The sequence below is a fragment of the Choristoneura fumiferana genome, chromosome 12 (assembly GCF_025370935.1).
Source record: "Choristoneura fumiferana chromosome 12, NRCan_CFum_1, whole genome shotgun sequence".
Taxonomy (NCBI): Eukaryota; Metazoa; Arthropoda; class Insecta; order Lepidoptera; family Tortricidae; genus Choristoneura; species Choristoneura fumiferana.
In genome coordinates, this window is record NC_133483.1 from 16,813,412 (window position 1) to 16,837,201 (window position 23,790).

General features: G+C 35.5%; 1 protein-coding gene across 2 annotated transcripts; it reads right to left on the reverse strand.

Annotated features, from left to right (window-relative positions):
• Positions 1–127: 127 nt before the first annotated feature.
• On the reverse strand, positions 128–21,918 carry LOC141433514 (27 kDa glycoprotein-like). 2 transcript variants are annotated; one of them, XM_074095579.1, is made up of 8 exons: positions 21,676–21,918; positions 19,027–19,208; positions 10,512–10,624; positions 8,014–8,177; positions 6,304–6,446; positions 5,889–6,029; positions 3,906–3,935; positions 128–2,639 (listed from the first exon to the last, which is right to left on the reverse strand). In XM_074095579.1, exons 1-8 carry the CDS (start codon positions 21,713–21,715, stop codon positions 2,541–2,543), a joined length of 912 nt encoding a protein of 303 aa, XP_073951680.1. In that variant the 5' UTR covers positions 21,716–21,918; the 3' UTR covers positions 128–2,540. The 2 variants fall into 2 exon arrangements, with proteins under 2 accessions (XP_073951680.1, XP_073951681.1); XM_074095580.1 differs by lacking the exon at positions 3,906–3,935 and having other exon boundaries at positions 21,676–21,917.
• Positions 21,919–23,790: the final 1,872 nt, after the last annotated feature.

A 23,790-nucleotide genomic window follows, 5' to 3' on the forward strand; every position in this document is an offset into this window, starting at 1 on the left:
TTAGCCGAAAGACGTCCAGTGCTGGACACAACCCCTCCCAAGCCTCTCCACTCAGACTGGTGGTTTATTATAGATCGATCAAATTCTATATTTACATGAAAAACTCACTTCAAATAAAACTCTTCGATTCCAACCGTTCCTCGTTTATTTGTTCTGTAAAGTTTGACTTTCACCTACGTTACATTTATCACATGAAAACTATTTTATCACAAATTTATCCAAAAAATAATTTTACAATACAAATAGTACAAAAATTAGAAATAAAATAAAGAATAACATAGGTTCTCGAAACACAGTCCATAAAAATAGGTTGATTTGATATAGTATCCGCATTCAATGTACCGTCCAAATAGTTACGAAAATTTAATTCAAGTTAACATTTATAACATTAAAAAATACTTAAGTATATTTTATCAGTTTCGTGCACGGCGTATAAAATAAGGTATTATGTTGTTAAGAAGAAAAACATGATTTTGTGCTTCTCAGTCTTCAGTTTATAAGTTGTTTTAGGAAACATAGATTACATTTGAAACTACCTTTATATTTATATTGTTTGTGGAGGTCTTATATAAAAAACTGCTTAAGAATATAAATAGCATAGTAAAATTGTATAATTTGGACTTCATTTTCGATCACTCCGCCATAATAATATATCTAACACCAAAGTAAGAATAAAACTCAGGCAAAATTCGAAAAATCGATTCGTTATAAAATTTCTATAAAACAAATGTGACGTCAAAAACAGTAACACAAAAAAGAATATAAAAATATATAATATTATCTGTAAAAGAAATAATTAAAAAATATATAAAATCAGCTCACTTTCATTCATATAGTTCACAAAGTTAATTTATTTTTATGCCTTATCATCAAGTAGTAAACCTGACCCTAAAACACAACTTTGATCCTTGTCACAACGTCCCGAAATATTTGAAGTAAAATCTTCATAATTATGTTCATTTTTTATTCATTCATGTGGCAACGGAAATTAATTTCATTTCATTTCATATCTAACCCTTCTACGCCAACCAATATCTAATTTAGCCAAAAACATATTTTTAAACAAACTTTTTTTCCAGTGATAGTTTTTCGTTACATTGTCGTCGAGTATGTCAAATTTGACTTAAGATTTCATTACTAACAATGTAAGGTAAATATTTAGTAAAAAGTAAAAAAAAACAGACAATGTAAAAAATAATAATTTGACATAATTATTCTGGTGACAAAGTAATATTTTAGAATTGTTTTGACTACTCAAGATAAGTATAAATATAATTGACTTCATGTTGTTTACTGTCCAGCAATGGGGAATGGATGAAAATTCTAGAAACGCTTGAAACTTTTTTTATCGATAGGAATAACTTTTCTAATTAACAGAAAAATATCAGATTTTTAAGTAGCATCAATTAATTTAAAAAAAATGAATGATTTTCTTTACCGACAAATTACGATAGTCCGGTCGGTTACGGGTTGTTCCATAGCCCAGAACAAAAAACTTTAAAAAAGAATGTATGTGTCTTTGACTCGTTTGTTTTGACAAGTGACACTCTTTACCGGCCCGCATAATACCGACCCTGTTTTTCATGTACATACCCATAGAAGCTCATGTCAGTTTCTATGGGCGTGTACGTCCATGAAAAACAGGGTCGGTATTTCCATTTATCGTAATTTGGTGGTAAAGTCTTTCATTTCTTAAAATTAATTGATGCTACTTAAAAATCTGATATTTTTTTCTGTTAATTAGGAAAGTTATTCCTATTGATAAAAAAAGTTTCAAGAGTTTCTAAAATTTTCATCCATTCCCCATTCTGTTATCAAATATATAAAGCAGGTTTATTAAAATATAAAATGACACTGTGACGTAAAACTAGAAGCGTAGGTCTTTACGTGTCGTATATTCCGACAAAAGAAAGAAGTTACACGGACAAAAATATCCGCACAATAGTGGTCCACACTGAATGTAAGCAGCTACAAATTGTCCGCTCAAATAGTAGTAAGCGTCAGTAAAAGACAAACACTATTTCAGCAAAGAATCTGCCTTTTAACCGCCAATACGTTTTCATTCGTACGTGCCCGTGTCGCCACCTACACCGAAACTATATGACATTTTGTCTTAATTATAAGACTGCGGCGAAACTGGAAAATATTTGTGTCTTATAATTCAGACATTCAGACAGACAGGTTTACATTTAACAAAAAAAAGGGTCCCTCAATTTGATTCGTGTAACCTCAGTTGCACCGAATATACGCATACCATATCTACGAAAAACACACGTTGGAAGAGACAACCTCAAAGCATGCTCATAGCAAAGGGTACTAGACCCTTGGGGCACCTGCGCTATACGTTTCACGTACTACACTAGTATTTACATCTAAACATTTGGTTAGACTCGAGCGCCACGCACGCACTGTCTGATATAACAACGATATGTACTTTCCGTTAGCAATGGAAGCTCTAAAATTATACGTTTGACCTTTTACGAACCTATTTTTACTACTTATATACGACACCTGCTCAGTAGCACGACGGAATGGCATAGTTAAAATATAAGAAGGGAAGCTGCCGCCATTATTAAGGTGAGTGACGTCACGGCGAGTCCACTGGCTGACCCAGGCTTGGATTTTTGATTTGAAGGCTCCTGAAACAAAAAGTAGTTAGATAGCATTTTTTTTTTTCAATACATGTAGGGTGGAAGTTCCGTTTTTGGCCACCTTAACACCGTTTTTGGCCAGTTGACATTTCAAGTCATATATAAAAAGTTATAGTATTAAAGCAATATGCTTAGTGAGTTTTCAAAAGTTTATACTGAAACGAATAAAGTTTGTAATGTTTTATTACTATAAATTTATTTTAAAGGTATATTTAAACAATAAATGGCCATAAACGGTACAGTGGCCACAAACGGTACTTCTGCCCTACATACATATTGCATCGTTTAAGAGAAAATTATTCACAAGTCCTTTCCTACACACAAGTTATTTTCGCTGAATTTAAGTCACACCTGGCGGTTAAGAAGTTAACTACAATTTTATATTGTACTACAAAATTTTAACGCTGATACCGTGCACGAGCAGTGGAGGAGCAAGTAAAAAAGGTATTTTATTGATATGGACCTCCGCATAGTAACTCCGGAATAAATCAATTTTTTATACTGGTGGAATGATTGAATTCTAAAGTGTTCTTATGTTATTGACACATCAACCGACTGAAAATGTAAATGAAATTACATTGCCGAACCGATTTTGATAAAAGTTTAAAGAAATCAATTTATACTTTAAGTCTTACATAATATAGCATCAAATAAAAAATTTTTTTAAGTCGGTGTCTAAACGACGGAGTCGTAAGGAAAAAACAAAAACAAAATACAATCGAATTAAAATCTTTCTCCGTTTTTAGAACTTGGTTAAAAGGGTTGTACGTTGTTTTACAGACATTTTAATAGAATTTCGTTTAACAGACTTTTTTTATCATATTATCGTTTCATAGAATAATAAATACGCAGAACACTTAGTTTGAAGATATTAAAATCTTTGATTTTTGTTACAAATATAATTTTTTTGTTTATTATTTATTACCAAGAAAAACAAAACAAATTCGTTTTCTGATGTGGTCGCAGTTTCTAACCAATAATATATATATAACAAACAATATTTGTAAAAAATAAATTTGATAAATAATAAAAGATTATAAGATTCATTGAATAGTTTTTCTTTAAATATGTTTCATTCAAGTAAATATTCGTTGAAACAATAATATTCGAAGTAAAAATACAAGGACCAAATATTATATGCAACATTTTCTGAGAAACTAAATTCTATGAAATTTGTCTGCGAAAGAAGGGAACACCGCGTAAAACACTTAAAAGCAATACACAAAACGCACACAAGATAAAAGTAACACTTACATTGGAGTTCCTCGGGTTTGCCACATTCTCCTGATCAAAAGTGCTCAGATTAGTAATGTTAGTAATCGTGCTTAATTATGCTATTTTAAAGGCGTTATCTGCAAAATTCTGACTTTTTTCATATACATTATACGACCGTAATTAGAATGGGGAAGAAATGTAACGATAGCACAGTACCTACCTAGTACTCAGTGATGATGGTTTAGGGGCTGTTTCATCATCCATTGATTAGTGTTAACTGACGGGTAAATGTGATGCCGTCTCCATCTATTCGAACAAAACAAATAGACGGCATCACACCTAACCGCCAGTTAATACTAATCAATGGATGGTGAAACAGCCCCTTATTATTTTATTTCATATAGGCTTGAAGTATTACGTAGACCCTTATCGAATTGTATTCAAACTAATATTATTTACTAACTGTAATCAGTTATACATATGTTTACAAATAAATCACTTTGACTTTGACTTTATTTTATTTGTCGTTTATAAAAATGTTTTTTTATTAAAAAATCAAAAGGCTGTAATGATATTGTTATTTACTGCAAAGTAAGAATACACAATAAAAACCGGCCAAGAGCGTGTCGGACACGCCCTAGATAGGGTTCCGTAGCCATTAAGAAAAAAATCAAGTAATATTATGTGCGTTATAACACAATTAAAACACTTACTACAGTCTTAAAATCTATTACCAGAAAAAGAGCGTATCTTCACGGCACTTACGTCCTTTTGTTGAGAAGCGCAGTTTTTCGGCAATAACTCAAAAACGGTATATCCGATCATGTTGAAACCAATTTTCGTTGAAAGTATTTATTAAGCGTTACCTTTCCATATTTTTTCATATGTTTTGGACAAACGGTTTACAAGATAGAGGAGGGGGGGCACAATTTTTGCTACTTTGGGAGCGATTATTTCCGGAAATCTTCACTTAATCAAGAAAGTTCTTGAGAAACCTTACTATCTTTTAGAGCTGTCGAACTATGTACCACACGTTGATGCGAGTAAAATTTTTTTTTCAATTTCTGTTACGTGTATGGTGGTGCCCCCCCCCTATAAATATTTATTTTTGTAATTTAACTATAAAACTAAATAGCGGCTTTGACAAGACATCTGTATTGTACTCCAAATTTCATTAATATATACCTACATCTTGTAGTTTTCGAGTAAAATGCCTGTGACATACGGACGGACAGACAGACAGACGGAATTGACGAAACTATAAGGGTTACGTTTTTGCCATTTTGGCTCCGGAACCCATTTTGAGATAACAATTATATATCATCCTGTATTAACGGCGAAAGATATAAAGTTTGAATTGATTTAAAAATACGGTCAAAATTTTACAAATATATGAATTCGTGTTCTGAATAAAGCCAGAATTACAAAATATTTAAAACGATTAACTATGATAGTGATTGTTAATGATGGGCATGCGTGCGTGACAGAGATAAGTTTACTGTATCTCTTATTTTAGACAAAACAAGTGAGTTATAAGATATTGTAGTTTGAATGCAAGTTAGTGAAATCTTGTAAACAGTAAGTCGCGTTCGAATGTCATTATCAGAAAAAAAATCACTTCCCCATAGCAATTGAGTAGAACACAATGAGGAATAAATATTTACACATTTTAGTTAGCATGCAAGTTAGTCAAATTAAGAAAGTGCTTAATTTACAATTTAATTATTTCAGAGAAAAATCGACTTCTCATACGTTTAATTAGAACGTTGTGAGGGATAAATGATTACACGACACCCTCTATACGTAGTAAGTAAAACCTTGTAAGTAAATGGAATCCATTGTCGTTTTACCCAAAAAAAAGTCCCCGATTGTTGATTAAAACACAATGAGAGATAAATATTTGCACAACATACTAATTAGTATGTAAGTTAGTAAATAAGTACCTAAATTGACTTCAAATGCAAGTTTTTCCCCAAAAAAATGTACATCCCCAAAACAACTAATTAACTGAGAAATACTTACATTGAAGTTTTTGCAAGGTGTGCCCTTGCGGATGTACTTGAAGAGGGCTTCTACGATATTGGCGGTGGTGGGCTGCGCACAAGACTCTAGCTTGCCCACCACACAGGACTGGAGGGCCGAAAATTGGTTGCACTCTTTCTCCTGCAAAGGTATTGTCGAAACATAAAATTAACACATTCAAAGTCTGTATGCTAGATGTCTAAAATTTTTCTTTAGGGGGCAAAAAAATATTATTGCGTTTTATCTAGTGCCCCTAGGACAGGGTTTCTCAAAGTGGGGTTGGGTTCGCTGTCGTCTAGAAACTTTAACAGGGGTACGTGGAGCCATAAGTTTGAGAAACCCTGCCCTAGGACATACATACGAGTACAATAAGACCTTAGTTTACTTTTTGAGATAATAATCAACCGTGACTTACACCAAAGTTGATATCGGGTAAGTTGTCGGCAGTCATGTTGTTGGGGTCGAACGCGACGCCGGCGCCCATCGTGCTATTGACACAAGATTGAATTGCTTCTTGATGGTCCTGCATGCACTCCGGACCGCCTTCCGCGATGAACACTGGGAACAACAGTTAACATTATATATAAGAGTATTACTCGTAATATATAGTTCGCTGAAATGGCGTTCGGCTAGCCACGTCTGTCGCAGGACCGATGTATGTTGGAGAAGACGAGTACTCGAATGGAGACCACGGACGGGAAAACGTAGTATAGGGCGTCCTGAGGCACGGTGGACGGATGACCTTAAGAGAGTCGCTGGCAGCGGATGAATGCGAAGGGCTGTAAAACTTCTGGCAATTCCAAATCCCAAAACCATCCATGAAAATTGACTGCGTTCTATCTGACATTGATTATATCAGTAACCTAAAGAGGTCTGGATAAAAACACTGTATATAGCTTGACGTCATACGTCTGTCATCGGCACCAAAGTTACGCTCCCTGATGATGATGATAAGAATGAAGAGCGAAGGGTTAACAGTAGAAAGATCAGTCTCCAGGCAGATGTTCAGCTTGGGGATCGAAGTGCGAAGCAAGATGGAAGTTGTATTTTAATTATCCGATTTAAGAATCTTATTCAACGCCATTTAGGGTGTGCAGTTACTGTCTACGCATTACGAGTAATCATCTAATATGCCGGTTGTCAACACTGACGCGGGGGTTCTTGACTGAATCGGTAGATTTTTTTGACATTTGTAAGTGCTTGTTATAGCTAAAGATATTTATTTTTACTTTGAATATGACTCGTCTCACGCACGCCGCGCGTCAAAGTATACAATTTTTAATAATAATTTTGTAAAACGGCTAATTAAACCTGTCTACGAGAAGTTTACCATTTAATTACCTACAGCATTATCGCTTCAGAGCATAACATTTTAGGCACAATTTGTCATTTTTTTAATAGGAACGTAAAAAACTCTTATAATCTGGAGAAAATGAAGGCAATAACATAATCAAGGCAAGAATCCGAAACGCCGTCTGAAGCGCAATCGCAATCAGCGTGGGGCCGTTCCTGCAGCGTCGTCCTGTATCTAAGCTGCAGTACTGATGGTGGACATCACCTGTCTCGATTGGACAAGAAGACGACGCCGGAGAAGATGTTCGAGCACGTCCGCGAGGCGGTACAGCGCCGATTACAGGAGGCCCAGCTAGAGCTGTTCATCCTCCCGCTTAAGTCTCAAAGGGCTAACAATTTCAGCTCATTTGGACCTAAAGTGCCTGCCAAGCACCAGCAAATGTTCCTGTGCTTCGACTTATGACAGGAGGGTGTGGTGTTCCGTCGTTTTAGGGTAGCGACGAAGACAACGTACAGAAATCCCTTATTACCTACTTTGTTTTATTTTTGTATTAAGCATACGTCTTTTTTGTGTTTTGTTTTTGTATTAGTTTTTACTGTAATGCTGAATTTTTTTAGTGACAAATAAATAAATAATTATGTTTTTTCACCAAATCGGATGCATTCGCATCGTCTGCTGTCAACAATCGAAGTTACCCCATTATACAACTTACGATGTGGCGACCGTATTTTTAATTCACAGCGTGTAGCTACTGGCAGGTAACCACTATGCTGTGACCGTCACAGACGCGTAATGAACACAGGAAACGTGGTCGGGATAATAGTTACTCACATGCGATCCTGTCTCCATCCTTGAAACACACGAACTCAGCTAGCTGCTCAGTGACGTTGTTGATAATGTTTAGGTTTTTCTGCTCGTCAGCCGTAAAGCAGGGTTTGACGGCGTCCAAGGTGTCTTTGAAGCATCCTTTGAATTGGGGCTTCTTGTTACAATATCTGAAAGTGAAAAGGAAATCTTCACATAGTAGGTACAACATAGTCTCTCACTTCCCGCCATTTGTATGCTTAGATCTTTTAAACCAAGCGACGAATTTAAATGCGGTGTCCACCAAGAATTAAATAATTTTTCACAGAAGGGTTTAACCTTTTCGACGCAAACGACTCATATATACCTACGCACCGCAGGTTCCACGCCAATGACCTTTATATACGACCAAAAGTAACCTTCGTTCAATTGAGTTAAGGTTCAATTTTAGACATTACAATACACAGTGTTATTTTTGATATCCGTTAACTTTAACGGGACAATCTACATGTCAAATGAAGTTAATTTATCTAAGACACTAGTGGCCTGACTCTTACTGTTTAATATATAATCAGGAGTTACGATAATTAATTATTACCAGTAAAACAGCGTACAGGTCCTTAATTTATTAATTTTTTTCAAAGTCTAACTAATCCGTGTTTAATTCACACATATTTAGCAAATAAAAGTTAATTATGTGGATTTTTTGATGCCTCTCTTATGTGTCACGTCAATGTCACTTATCAAGTTTGTTTATTTTACAATTTAACAATTAACAATGAATGTGAATATGCAAGAAAAATCCGGCCAAGAGCGTGTCGGACACTCCCGAAATAGGGTTTCGTAGCCATTACGAAAAAATTAAGTAATATTTTTCTAAGGATTTCGTATTTTGTACGGAATATTCCAAGTTTAGGTATATTTTATACCTCAGGCTGCTGAGTATAGTTGCTGCTTATAGTTTTCCTTGTACGTTTAATATACTTACTACCATACTGATTTTTTTTTAATTTCCACCCACCGTTTTAGATTTTAGAGGGGGGGACGCTCGTTTTTTTTGAAAATTTGCACTTTAAAGTTGAATATTTTGCAAACAAATCACTGAATCGAAAAATCATTTTAGCAAACCCCAAATGGTTTTACAAGGCCTATCCAACGACACCCCACTTTACAAGGTTGGATGAGAAAAAAAAAACACCCCCACTACGTCTATGGGAGGCATTCCAAAATTTTTTTTTTATTTTTATACTATTAATTTTGTCGGCATAGTTTACATAATATATTCGTGCAATATTACAGCTCTCTAGCATTAATAGTCCCTGAGCAAAGCCGCGGACGTACGGACAGACAGACAGACAGACATGGCGAAACTATAAAGGTTCTGTTTTTGCCATTTTGGCTACGGAACCTACATTTACCTACATCTACCTATATAATGAAGTAGAAACCTAAAAGATACTTTGATGTGTTGGTAAAATTAGTTAAATAAATGAATCATTTATTACTAAGTAGTTGTTGCCCGCGACTTCGTCTGTAAAGAATCAGTTTACTGCATGCGGATAAAAGGCTATTATTTATTTATTCTCTTCTATATGATGTTGATATACAGTGGGGTGGGGGTAAGAAAACCTTCGTCAGTTATTTATTGAATTGATTCCTTTCCAAAGTCATAGACTAGTCATACCTAGACGTTTTGTAACCAAAGTACTAAGTAGACAAGTGCATATCAAATTATACTTACTTGACATGATAACAAGGGTCAAAATAGTATACACCTCTCACATATATTATCTAGTTTCATATCAATACAAAACCTTTTTAATAAACAACTTCGTAAAAGTTTCAATCAAATAATGTTCTATTTAATTGTCAGTGTTTGTCAGTGCCAAGGTGTATAGTGGTAGGGTTGGTATGGTCACCTGATTATGTTTAGCAGGTTGACGGGTTGACGCAGTATGTCCTACTCAATCGGTAAAGCAGATAATCGCTCATACTGAGCAAAGGAAAATAGATCTTAGCGTGACAATTTCATGGCAACCACTCAGTAGTAAAAGCGGACCAAACAAACACAAAATCATTTGATCGCATTTCGACCGCTTACTTTCTCAACCTCGTATCTACCCGAATAGTATACAAAAAATCAACACTATCTATACTTAACAAAAAGGTGATTCTGGAACAATTTAATGTGGCCAGATACGAGGTTTAGATAGTAAGCGGTCGATATTTATAATATTACTAGCTGTTGCCCGCGACTCCGTCCGCGTAGAAGTATGAAAAAAATGTTTAAATCCCATTCTCAGACCTACCTATACCTACACAATAATTTCATAAAAATCGGTCAAGCCGTTTCGAAGGAGTTTGGTCACAAACATTTTTGACCCGAGAATTTTATATATTAGTAAGGTTTTTTTTTAATCTTTCTAGCTCTTTCTTCGTAACCTCCTTAGCATTCTTCGAATGTCGCCTATTGCCTCTGACAATTTTCGGCTAATGGAAATATTATTAATTAAAAAAATACTCACTTTTTAAACACTTCATCTATCTTGCCCACAGGCTTGGCCTCTTCAATTTCTTTTGCCAGCTCCGTTCGGTTTACAAGACCCTCCACACATGACTTCAGCCCCAAGAAAGCTTTCTGCAAACAAATAGAACATTATATTTAGTTTAAACGTCATAAAGGTTGCGGTTAATTATATATGATTTTATATGGCAAATATGGGAGCATGAATTGGTCATACATTCCGGGTTAATACAGTTATGCGCTCGAATATTAACCATACTAAATAGTTAGTTACGACGTGTCATTGACGTATTAAAATCACAATTATGTAAAAATATCAATTATACATATCACATTACACTGATGTTGCAGCATTAGCAATTGGAATAAGTTTATCTGTCATAATTAATATCATTGATATGACGTATTTATGCTTTACTATATATAATGGAAGTAGGTAAATATAATCTTTGTTTCCTCGTGTGTGATTTTATGCAGGAGAAACTCACTGAAGTACAAACCTGCTTTTTAAAACTACACTAATTAAAGCTACACTATCTCTGATAACTTTAACGTTCTTTCTATCCATTTCTTGCAGCGTATTGTTCTTGGCAATGATGGTCTTTTCGAAAGCGCTGGTAGTATAAAAATTTACATGTAAGTTCGCCTTTGTACATCTTTTTCTCTTGTTAACAGTTATTTTAACATATTCTATGTACAATGTCTATGCCACGCAGCCCATCTCTACGGTGCGGATGGCAACACCAGCGCGCGACGCCCGCGCCCCTCCCCTTCTTGATTCAGCCAGCACACGCGGCGCGTCCGCTCTATCATATTTTTTGATTATTTTTGTAATTTCGACTGATTAAACCACCTATGATGACCTATGTCATAGTGCTGCCTTTCCGGGCAGGACAACGTCTGTCCAGTATAATTAGAATTAGTAGTAAATAAATTGACTGGTTGACTGGTAGAGATCCCTTAAAGGGATAAGTCCGCCTTTATACAAGTATCTCAAAGTTTGTCAATTGTGTTTTGTTTATTTTATTTTGTACAATAAAGAGTTTACATACATACATACATAATAAATAATCAATCTGTGATAACGTTAATTTTATTTAGTAACTACTTATTTATAGCGAAACCAGTGCATGCTAGTAATATTGTACTAACATACTAGTGGTGCGTAGCTTATTTCGACCTATATGTTTGTTCCATAGCAAACTGATTAGATAGTGAAATTGAACTTTGTTACTAAACACATTTAGAAGGCGACAGCATACCTCGTATCAAAATAACCTATTGAAGTTGAATCATAAATGTTTTTTACATGACTGTACCGTACCTACTTTACCGATTGTGATGAAATTTGGTATGGGAATAATTTGAGACCTTGAGATGAGAGGAATATAGGATAATTTTTATCCCGGAAAAATTTATAATTCTCGCTGGCCCGCGATAAACGTTTTATTCGCAAACAAACTCTCGGGCAACAGCTAGTTGGGCGTTTACAAAAAAAAGTGTTCCCTATCTTTTTTTTTTAATTTTGGAATAAATATGGTTTTTCCTACTCAGAATCAACAGCGCAATCGATTCCGATAGTTAAATGTCCCCAAAAAAAATTACAGGTTGCGACGTTTTTTTTTCATGCACTCAGTATGGGAGTGACAAAACTGACTCATAAAATTTTGTAAGAAAAAATGGGACATTTTTTTAAACGGTCGGAATCGATTGTGCTCTTGATTCTGAGTAGTAAAAACCATTTTTTTCCAAAATTTAAAAAAAAAAGAAAGCGTAGGTACACTTTTTTTTAAACGCCCAGTTATTGTAGTAATAGGTAGGTAACTATTTTTTTAAACCAATACTGCGCTTACTTTTTGTTTGCCTATATACGAATATACGATACGTTATGCGTTGTACAATTTAAAATTAAAGTCGCGCCTTTTTTTAATTTCATTTCTTCACATTTTTTATGATTTGTCACCCAAACAATTTTTCCTATTTGATACAAGACAAAATCTGTTTTTTAGTTATACAAAACAAGGTAAACGTACAAGTGCTCGTCACTCTCCATTAGCAATAGAGGTGACAGCATGGTGGCATTGGCCTTAGCGTGTCAGGCACTGGGACGATCTTACTCGGCGTTTAAAATTTAACAAACAAGTAACAGACTGTGGTAACACTAAGGAAGTGTTGTGCTAAGCTCAGGGACGCATAACGCAACACGAACAAACTGTATCCTATCGATCAATCGCTACTGCGCAAGTTTTAATTGAACCGTAGCTAATTAGCTAATAGCCGTTAAGATAACTCGTATCACTATCATCATAGGGTCATTTTACAAACTTTAAATTTTCTTTTATTTAACATCACGTAACTAATGGTTTGACCTATTTAAGCAGAGGGTCATTTCGAACCTGGCTCGACCTCTGAGTTTTTTCATGTGCGTAATACATTTGAAATTTACACGAGCTTTGCGGTGAAGAAAACATCGTGAGGAAACCTGCACAAACCAGCGAAGCGATTCAATGGTGCGTGCGAAGTTCAATCCGCACTTGAACTATGGCCCAAGCCCTCTTGTTCTGAGAAGGCTGTGCCCAGCAGTGGGACGTATATAGGCAATGATGTGAACATCACGTTTTCCTGATAAAGGTATTTAAGTATTAAGGAAATGGGTCAATCACGTAATAATAGCCGAGGTATGCCAGACATGTTTCGAATCAAAGGAATTTAAAGATCGAGTCGAAGTTTGCATAGCACACTTTATCAATTGTGGCATGACTGCCGTGGCAAAATTTACTAATGGCTCTAACAGTCGTTATTTCAATAAAACTCAATTAAAGTGGCCGAGAATGAAGTGAATAAGCAGTTTGCAGTGAATAAGCAATTAAGTGTAATATGGCACGGCATTATAATAAGCGCATAATAAATGTAGAAATAGGTACAAAAAAAATCCTATTACATACTAACACAGCATTACTTCAAAACGACTTGATTGATTTTATCTATTTTAGGGTTCTGTACCCAAACGGTAAAAACGGAAACCCTATAACTAAGACATCGCTGTCCATTCGTCTGTCCGTCTGTCACCAGGCTGTATCTCATAAACCGTGAGAGTTGAAATTTTCACAGATTAGATTCTCACTCGTACAAAAATTTTGACGTTATTTTTTGGATGAAGGTGTACCTAGGTTAGGTGTACCTGTGTATGTGTAGTAGCATAGACTGGCGTAGAGATGGTGAAAAATTGACATTTTAAAAATCGATTAATACTCGATTGAATAAGCGATTATTATTTATTTACCTTAAAATTCAAAAATAGTAACTGCTTTTATAATTGAATAAACAGTCTTTGGAATTAAATCAAGTATTGTAAATAATAAAATAGATAAAAATAGTTTGATCTATTCAATTAATAAATTAATCGATTTACTGAACAGATTAATCAGTTTCTAGGTTTTAACATCATAAAATGTCTGTGGTCGGGTTAATGGCGTCTTTGTTTACCCTTTCTATAAATTGGATTGACATAACTTATAATAGGTACCTACTAAGTCGTATACTTATACATTATGAATGTTTCTAATTATAACCTTATATAGCGCGTTTAATAAACAACCACTAAGATAACAAAAATTAAATTTAGCGCGGGTATTTTTATGCAACGTTAGTGAAATTCATGATTGGTTAAATTTTTGGAAATTCCCAAGGGTTTTTTTTGCTAAATACCCGTTCAATTGCTAGGCTTAATGGTTTACGCGTTCAAAAGCCGAGTGTACAATAATCCATAAAATGAGATAAGTAAGTAGTAAATGTACAGGAAAAATCCCAAAAGTAAAGAAACTAGCGCTAAGTGTAGAAAAACATGAAATTTTGTACAGGTGTTCTTCTTACAATCTCAAGAAAAAGAATGCCGTGCAATTTTGGAAAATTTCTATGAGATTGAGACGAAATCGCGGGCAAAAGCTAGTAATTGATAAATAAACATTTATAAACAGCGGCACACGTCAGTCTTATACTTGAGTTACTTATAGACGTTGAACTTTAGACCCACAACACGGATAGTAATTAATTATCGTTGCGTGTTAAGTAGACACATATTTATACACATTATGCTTTACGTAATTTTTATATTCCCATCACGGCTGCTGGACGTAAGCCTAAGATTGAAAATTGAATCATTGTTTTTAGAGCCTAGCCGATAGATCTGATACACGGAACCCTAGTCTATTAATGTCGCTACACAGTCCGTCTGTCCACCACGGAGCTGTATCTCAAGAACCGTAATATATGTCTTGACAGACAGACGGACAACAAAGTGATCCTATAAGGGTTCCGTTTTTTCTTTTTTAGGTATCTAACCCTAAATATTAAATTTAATTAATAATTTAAATGGTCTTATACCTATACAGCATGCAGTAGGTACGGTAGGTACAGCTTATATTGACATAGGTATACCTATATATGTCGCAAGATTTTTATGGCTATCGATAGTAATAAGTAGTTTCATATCATACCCAAATATTATTGTTATACTATTTGAAACGGCAAATATTCATTCTCTACCTATTTTACAATAGGGAAAAAGAGTGTACAAACTAACAAATGTTGGAAATTATCAATGGTGATAAGATTAATGAATTACGAAATTAATAATGCATTAGTCTAGAATCTTGGGCTGAAACGGCTTAGCGATATAATGTTGTATCCGGTACTGAAAAATGGAACAAAACGATAGGTGATAGATATTATAGTTAGATATAATTTTTGAAGGTCATGCAACAATGTAGCTGGTTGAATATAGATTTTAGCACTATCTGAGGATATTTGCGGTGCTAGCCCTAATAAAACGTTCGAATTATATACATATATGCAAAAGTTTGTGTATGTGTGTGTATGTTTGTTACCCCTTCACACTAAAACGGATGAATGGATTTGGGTAAAATTGGTTATGTGGATAGACATCTAGAATAACACATAGTCTACTTATTATACCGAATTTCTTACTTACTCACTTAAAATCTGGAAATAACAACCGATGGGCTTAGAGCAATTAAATTTGGCATGGTTATTTTTAATGCAACATCAATGAAAACCACGATGTGTTTTTTAGAAAATCCCACGGTACTAGTAAAATTCGAAATTTCAATTGCTGGATCATATGATTTACGCGTGCAAAACCGCGGATAAACTCTAGTAATTAATAAAATCAACAGACCTAGTAGGACCGAGAAGGTTGTCTCGAATAATGTTCATTTTGGTGCACACTGCACACTATCCATTTTTTTTATTCGACTGGATGGCAAACGAGCAAGTGGGTCTCCTGATGGTAAGAGATCACCACCGCCCATAAGCATCTGCAACACCAGTGGGATTGCAGATGCGTTGCCAACCTAGAGGCCCAAGATGTCTTACACTCCACGCCGAAACACAACAGTGCAAATACTGCTGCTTCACGGCAGGATTAGCGAGCAAGATGGTGGTAGCAATCCGGGCGGACCTTGCACAAGGTCCTACCACCTCCTAAAATTTAAGGGATAATGACTGGGATGCCATGACACCACGCTGCTGGGACTCGTCTCGGCGTATCGTAATGCATGCCACTGCCAACAATACGGTTAGCGGGAAAATAGCGCGATATTACCACTATCTCAAATTTAACAAACTCAACGGAAATAACAACGCCCCGTATCATACCTACGCTAAAATATCGCAATAAAAAACATTACATTGGGGAAAACGTGGATTGATACAATTTAACAAATATACATGCAAGTAATTGAAACGGAACTAATTTTGGCAACAAGCCAGAAGTTTAAAATTAGAACGTTTTTTTAAATCCCGACGTGTCTGTCTGTCTAGCATAGAGCTCTCAAACGGTTAGAGCGATATCGATGACGTTGTGTACAAGCTTTTACTTAACTTGGCCTGTTCATTTATTTATAGGTAAATTTATTTGGGTCAATCTTGGAAACAAAAATTGACCCACTTCCAGTGCTCGGATTGACTTAAAAAATTGGCATACCTACTAATTTAAATCTGGTGGCAATACAATAATCTGGCAGTGACATCCTGGTAGTCCAGCCAGGATCGTCTGCGCAGGACGGAACGCCTCAACGGTTTATAGCATCGACTTAAATTTCGTACAGAAATGTAGTCTGGATGACAATGCAAATACAGTCAACAAAAAGTACAGACAGCGAAAAAACTTGTATTAAAAATGTATTTTTTAACAAAAACTTATTTTACGTGAAAGCTAGTTGAGTGGTTCTCAACTATATTTCATTAAAATCGGTTCAGCCATATTTGACATATTGAACTTTGAAGTGACAATGAATGTCGGGTGTTATTCAACTTTTCTAAGTCGGTAAGGTTATTTCTGATACCACTAATATTATAAATGCGAAAGTTTGTAAGTCTGTTTGTTTGTTAATACATCGTCTAAACCGCTGAACCGATTTAGATGAAATTCGGTATACAGATAGTATGAGTCCCGGAGAAGGACATATTGTTCAAAAGTGGGTCAGGGTGGCGTTAAAAATGCACTTAGTAAATACTACTATTTAATACAGGGGAGTTACAATTATGTGCGCTTGCGCTCGAAACCAGTGTTCAATACTGACTGCCCGAGTTCCCAAAGAATCTCGGGCTCTACTAATTATAATCATCAAGTTACAACTAAACTAAATACAACGAAAACCATTAGAGCCTCACACAGTAGGTCTAATGTTACATTAATCTAAACAAACATTACTACGAAGAAACTATTATATCGATAAGGCGACGCATTGACGGGGCTCTACGTAAGCCCAACAGACAACGTAGAGACCTTACATCAGGATAATTTTATCCCGGAAAATTGCATAGTTCCCGCGGGATAGAGATAACCGAATTATACGCGGACGGAGTCTCGGGTAACGGCTAGTTCTGCATAAAATTGTCGCGTTGTATTTTATTTCCTGCTGTTCAAACAAAAAGGTCCAAGTCCCGGTTAAGCCTTGTTTAGACTGTGCCTGTAACAGCATGCCTTTGTTCAGTTACGTATTAGTCATTTATAAACAAAAACTGGCTCAATTACTCACTAATAGAAGTTTATTGACACACATTAGCCGTGGTGGCCTAGTGGTTTGACCTATCGCCTCTCAAACAGAGGGTCGTGGGTTCAAACCCCGGCTCGCACCTCTTGAGTTTTTCGAAATTCATGTGCGGAATTACATTTGATATTTACCACGAGCACAAACCTGCGAAGCAATTCAATGGTGCGTGTGAAGTTCCCAATCCGCACTGGGCCCGCGTGGGAACTATGGCCCAAGCCCTCTTGTTCTGAGAGGAGGCCTGTGCCCAGCAGTGGGACGTATGTAGGCTGGGATGATGATGAGTAGTTTATTGAATACATAATATATTTTTCATCCAACCATGGACACATTCAGTAAGAATTTGAAAACAGGATATTTCTTTAAACTCTATGAATTTTATGTTAGTGAGTCCTATTTCATAAATGAGACGGCAATATGTTACAATTAATTTCGATTTAAATATTGCGACCTAGTTATATAGTTGAGTTCCTAAGCTTCTCAGCTAAAATTTGATCAAAAATTAAAAATTTCTTGCTTTCATTGGTGGCAGTAGAGCTAGTAATAATTATGATTGGTTATTTGGTGTCTTTTTGTATTTTTTATTTCAACTCCAAATTTGTTACTTTTACGGGTATCCCGTGAAACCATATCGAAAATACAAACTGAGACATGGATGCACAGAAAAACCAGAAAAAGAGACCAGCGCTGGGAATCGAACCCAGGTCCTCAGCAATCCGTGCTGCGTGCTATAACCCCTACACCACCGCTGGACTAATTACTCATTACTGTTTTTATCTGTACTGTACTATTATATATTCTGTGTCTGTACTGCTAGCTGGCTTTTATTTCACTACCCAGATCATGCCCAGACATTGTACAAACTGTCCTCACCCACTGACCACTGACCGGCGTAAAATATTTGAACACAAAGAACTATGTTATACGAAATATTTTTTTTTAATCAATAATAAAATTCAAAGCACAATTAAGTGAAGACACGTAATATGCTAATGTAACACCAAAGACTCCTTTAGTGATGGGACGTAAAGGACCTTGAGTTACATTGATACTTATTAATTGGTAAGTAACAAACATTCTTGTAAACTCCGTTTAGCCTTTGCCAGAATTTCACTAATATTCTCATCAAAATGAAGTCAGTAAATAATTAGCTTAATAATTGGATTAATGATGACATTCATTATGATTAAGATTTTAAATTATAAGTTTTATCAACTCAAGTTTCAACACTTTCACTCTCTAGTCTGTGTTATTGACAGCTGTCACCAGCACCATGCTAGGCTAGAATGGGACTGCAGTATGGGACCAACGGCAAGCAATTTTGTAAAGGATCACTGTTCAGTGTAAAGGATACTTTTTAATAAACAATTTTTTTAAGTTTTAAATTACTGTCTCATAATTATGGTGTTAATTGATGTTTAAAATGCTAATAAAACAACTTACCTCAGCATTGCCAAAGGCATTTGCTCCTCCATTCCTCATGCATTTGTCCTTAAATAGTGCCGCAGACTTGTTTTGCACCTCCTCAAATTGTTCTTTAGTCACTTTGCCTTCAAGCTCCGGTGGAATGTTATTCAGTGCATTCTGTAGATCAGGATCTTTTTCCAGCTGGGCCCATGCCGTTCCTTATTGAAAAAAGGAAGAATCATTTTAAAAAACAAATTGCAAGAAGTTGCACCAATTTACTACAACAAATGTAATTTTTTATGTGTTTTGTGTACCAATAAAGAGATATAGGTACAATACAAATATCCAATGTGAAATTAGGTGTCAAATCTGTTAAATCAATTTCAGCAAGCTGAAATTTACTTTATACTAAGCTTAGTGAAACATTGATAGATCTGTGACTCAATCTTGTCTATGAAATTAGAATAATTATAGAATTTCATAACATTTTTGAAAGGTTGAGTCAGAGACCCAACAATATATAGTAAATTTTGGCTTGCGCATACTTAACCACAGATTTGATAGATGATTCAACGTGGGTTTTCCTTACAGCAACTTGATACAATTCACACTGAGAGGGAAATATCACTGACTAATAGTCAACCCACCCCATTGTAGTATCATAGGCTGGTTTTTTTTTTTACTTCCATACTTTTTTAATTCCATCATACAAGGGTTTAAAAAGGAATTTCATGAAATTCCCACAGGAAAGAGCAAAGCCACAGACAGAAGCAATTATTGGTATTATCATATTCAAAGTCTTAACCTCGTAAATCTTTACTTATTTTATTTACAAGCTTTTTTTTTTGTTTATTTATAATTTATTTATTTAAGTATTTATTTTTGTTTGGGTCAAATCTTGGAAGCTAAATTGACTTGAAATTTGGCATACTTATGTATATCTGGTGACAATGCAATAATCTGGTAGTGACACCCTGGTAGTCAGGCCAGGATTGTCTCCGCAGAACGGAACTCCTCGGCGGTTAATAGCATCAACTTGATATTTGGTAAGTAAGGAAATGTAGTTTGGATGACAATGCAAGTACAGTCAATAAAAATTACAGTCAGCAAAAAAGCTTGTATTAAAAATGTAATTTTTAACAAAAACTTATTTATCATACATAGTTCTACAGACCGAGCGGAGAATTCAAAGTTTTGTGATCTTGGAAATTATTTACATAAATTTAAAAGTTCTTTTTTCATTGAAAATTTTGTATCTTGTCCTTTTGTATTCGGCAGTTATTCTTATAATTGATTTGTACTTCGTGAAGTGCACAAGGACTTACAAGGTTAAATTATAATATTGGCTGTGATAACATACAGTAATGAAACTAGAAATGTATTTGATACTGTATGTTATGTATGGCAATCAGTGTGGTTATAAATCAATGACAAAATAAAGATAAAGATTTAATTTATTTGCCAACATGAACAAAACAATACAGGCACACAAAATATAAATCACTATAAGGTTTACACCACATCAACATCATTTAATGTCAGACCAGGATCACTAGTGAGCCTTCATGGTGACTAGACCCCGGATTTTTGTTGCAATGATGTCACAATAGGGTAGTTTGGGGAGTAAATGGAACGGTGTTAATTAATATGGCTGTGTAAATGATGATGATGATGACGATGTGTGTGTGAAGATGGTCCCCAAAGACCATCACACCATCCGAAAACATCTACGTTCAAAAAACACAAGCAAGCAAGCAAAAAAATCAAAACCTAAAACCTAACAAAATTTTTATGATGTAGTAATATACCCTATTGTGACGTCATTGCGACAAAAATCCGGCTAATGATGACTTTCTTGGGAAAATAATCCTAATGTATGTACAGTCACCTGCATTAATATCTGCCATAGCCTCCTGGGACCTGACTTTTTTACTTACAGCCTAAACATGGCTCACCAGCGATAATTGGATATTACTACTTTATGAAGTACATTCGGCTGTTATTCTTAGTGTTAATTGGTGCTTTATAAAGTATGCAAGGGCCCATGAGGATAGAGGAGCATGTAAAAATATCTGACACATCCTACCGGCCCTACAAATATGGCTGTATCAGATATTTATGCATGTTTTATTGTGTCAGATATTGGTGCTAGTGACTGTATGTATGGACCAATCCTTTGTAGGTACTATGACAAAGGAACAAGCTCACCTTATGTAGTGCAGAAGCTGCCAGTGCAGGTTTTCAGCCTGTCCCTATTAAGACATGCTAGAATGGCTTACATGGCAGGTAGATTGGTAAGCAAAGTAAAACAAACAAGTAATAAAAAGTGAAAAACCACAACCAGTGAAGAAAAATCAATATTTTGTGTTATCAAATTTTTTACTTGAGGGCAATAATGGAAGGCAGGGCAGACCATTAGTGATTATCATATTCCCACATACCAAGACGGTCAAAAGTCGATTAAGTTCCAATTCGACCGAGTTTATTGAGACCCTAAGCCAACAGAAAAAATTAAACTGTCACTAAGCTAAGCACAAGTTAAACGTTAACCATTTTTTCCATTGCTAATAAATATAATAAATAACGTAAGCAAAGGCAGAGGTCAACAGATGTCTAAAATAATTGATTTTCCATAATCATAAATTAATTCAAGGGTAACTTAACGCAGACTACGAAATTACTTACCGAGTAGGAACACCGCTATAATGAGATGCTTTGTAACCATCTTGCTGGTTTTCCTTTGTTAATCGAATATCACTTCACAGTTAATAAGATACAAGTAGCAAATAAAATAACGAGGAAAATATAACAAAGAACCCGTAAAATATTTTTATCACATAGAATCGATTTACTCTGACACTACCCTACGAGCCGACAAGCCAACCAAAACCAAACCAACAACGCACACATGCATTGCACAATGAATGAAATGACAGATTCAGGGTTACCGGTTACCAACTCCAATTTTTTTTACCCCTAGAGCTTAAGTTAAAACCCCCTAAAACTTTATTGAAAAACCCCTATGTACAAAATAAAATAAATTTAAGTTATACATTATTTAAGATCAGTTTGATTTTGCCAACACAATATTCAGTCACTCAACAGCCACGCCACAACTTCAACGCGTTCAACCTCCACTTTTGTAAGTATATAAACTCCTTGGTCGTAACCAACTCAATTTTTTTTTTATACTCGGCCGAGGCAACTGGCCAGGTCGAAAAGGTACCGTTGGAGGTTGGATATAAGTAAATTCAATTTACTGCATACTGAAATTCAATTGAATGATATTCTTATTTTTTTGTACTAACTATTTTACTTTCCTCACAGTCGAAATGAAAAGTAGAATGTCTAATTCGGGTGAAATTATCCATTTCCCCTCGAATATTTCAGGCGAAATGGGTCACTTTCCACCCTTGGTTATCAATGTACTATTCTTAACCTACTGGTAGGCAAAATAGAAGGAAAATGAGGTAGAGGAAGACCAAAACTGACCTATTTTATCCAGGTGAAGGAAAGGGCGGGTGTCTTGTCGTATCAGGATGTCAAACAGCTGGCTAAAGACCGTGCGGAGTGGCGATTACTCCACCGACAAGAGCATAGCTCTTAAATTTAAGAAAAGAAGATAACTGTATTTTATAATATTCCTTCCATTGTTTCAATTTTCTTGGTGAATACTAAATACTTTTTTAAAGTGAATTTGGCAACACTAGAATCAAAACCGGAATAAATGTTTCGTTCGGAAACGTATGTTTATTGAGTTTACGTCTAAGACATCCAATTTCAGAACGTAAAATTACTACGAAGTCGTCATCTAAACAGAAATGTTTGAACTAATTTCTGAGAGGAATATTGCCTAGAGAGCAGAAATGTTCTTAGCACAGACTACTAAGAGATACTTAGTGAAGTGGCTCTGAATTCTTCCTTCAGCGCTGAAGCTTGCTTGCTCTGCTTGCTGCTCTGCTTGATTGATGGATCAATGAAGTTTGAATGAAGAATGAATGAAGTTTGTTTGACATTGACGTTGTTTTCATTGTTGCACACCGCACACGGGTGACACTCTTTCCCGGCTCGGATAATACCGACATGGAAATACCGGCCCTATTTTTTGTGTACACGCCCATAGAAACTGACAGGAGGAGGAGCTTCTATGGGCGTGTACACGAAAAACAGGGTCGGTATTTCCATTTCGGTATTATCCGGGCCGAGAAAGTGTCACCCTTGCACACTTCTAGTTGTAAGTAGGTATAAGGTTTTTGGCCACTGCCAAGACTCATGCATGGTTTAATTTATCGTCAAACCCCGGAGGGATGAACAGTGTTTTTTCGACCTAATTTTGGGACAGTCTTGTTTTATTGTATAACCAAAAACAACAATATTATCACAAATGTAAGACAAAATTACAAAAACTCCCGTAGTGCTCCGTGGAATCAGCGCGAGTTCTTCGAACTACCCGCACTTGATCACTAATAGTAACGACACTCGTATCACGAACTACCCGCACTTGGTCACTTTTATTAGTCACCCTATCACACCGACACACAACACTAACAACGTCCGATCGTCCCTCCGAACACAGTACTTACTACTTGTGATATTACTTGTGTAAAAATAGCGTGATAAGTCCCGTATATGGTATTTTGACGATATATTTAAAATATTAAACACGTAAGACCCATTTTTGCAACATGAGTCGAGAGTAGTATATAAAGCTACGTTTTGAGATATTAGTCAGTGCGCTAAGGCTTACGTTCCAAGTTAATCGCGTTTATATGAAATTTATTTACTGGCTAAGAACTTCAA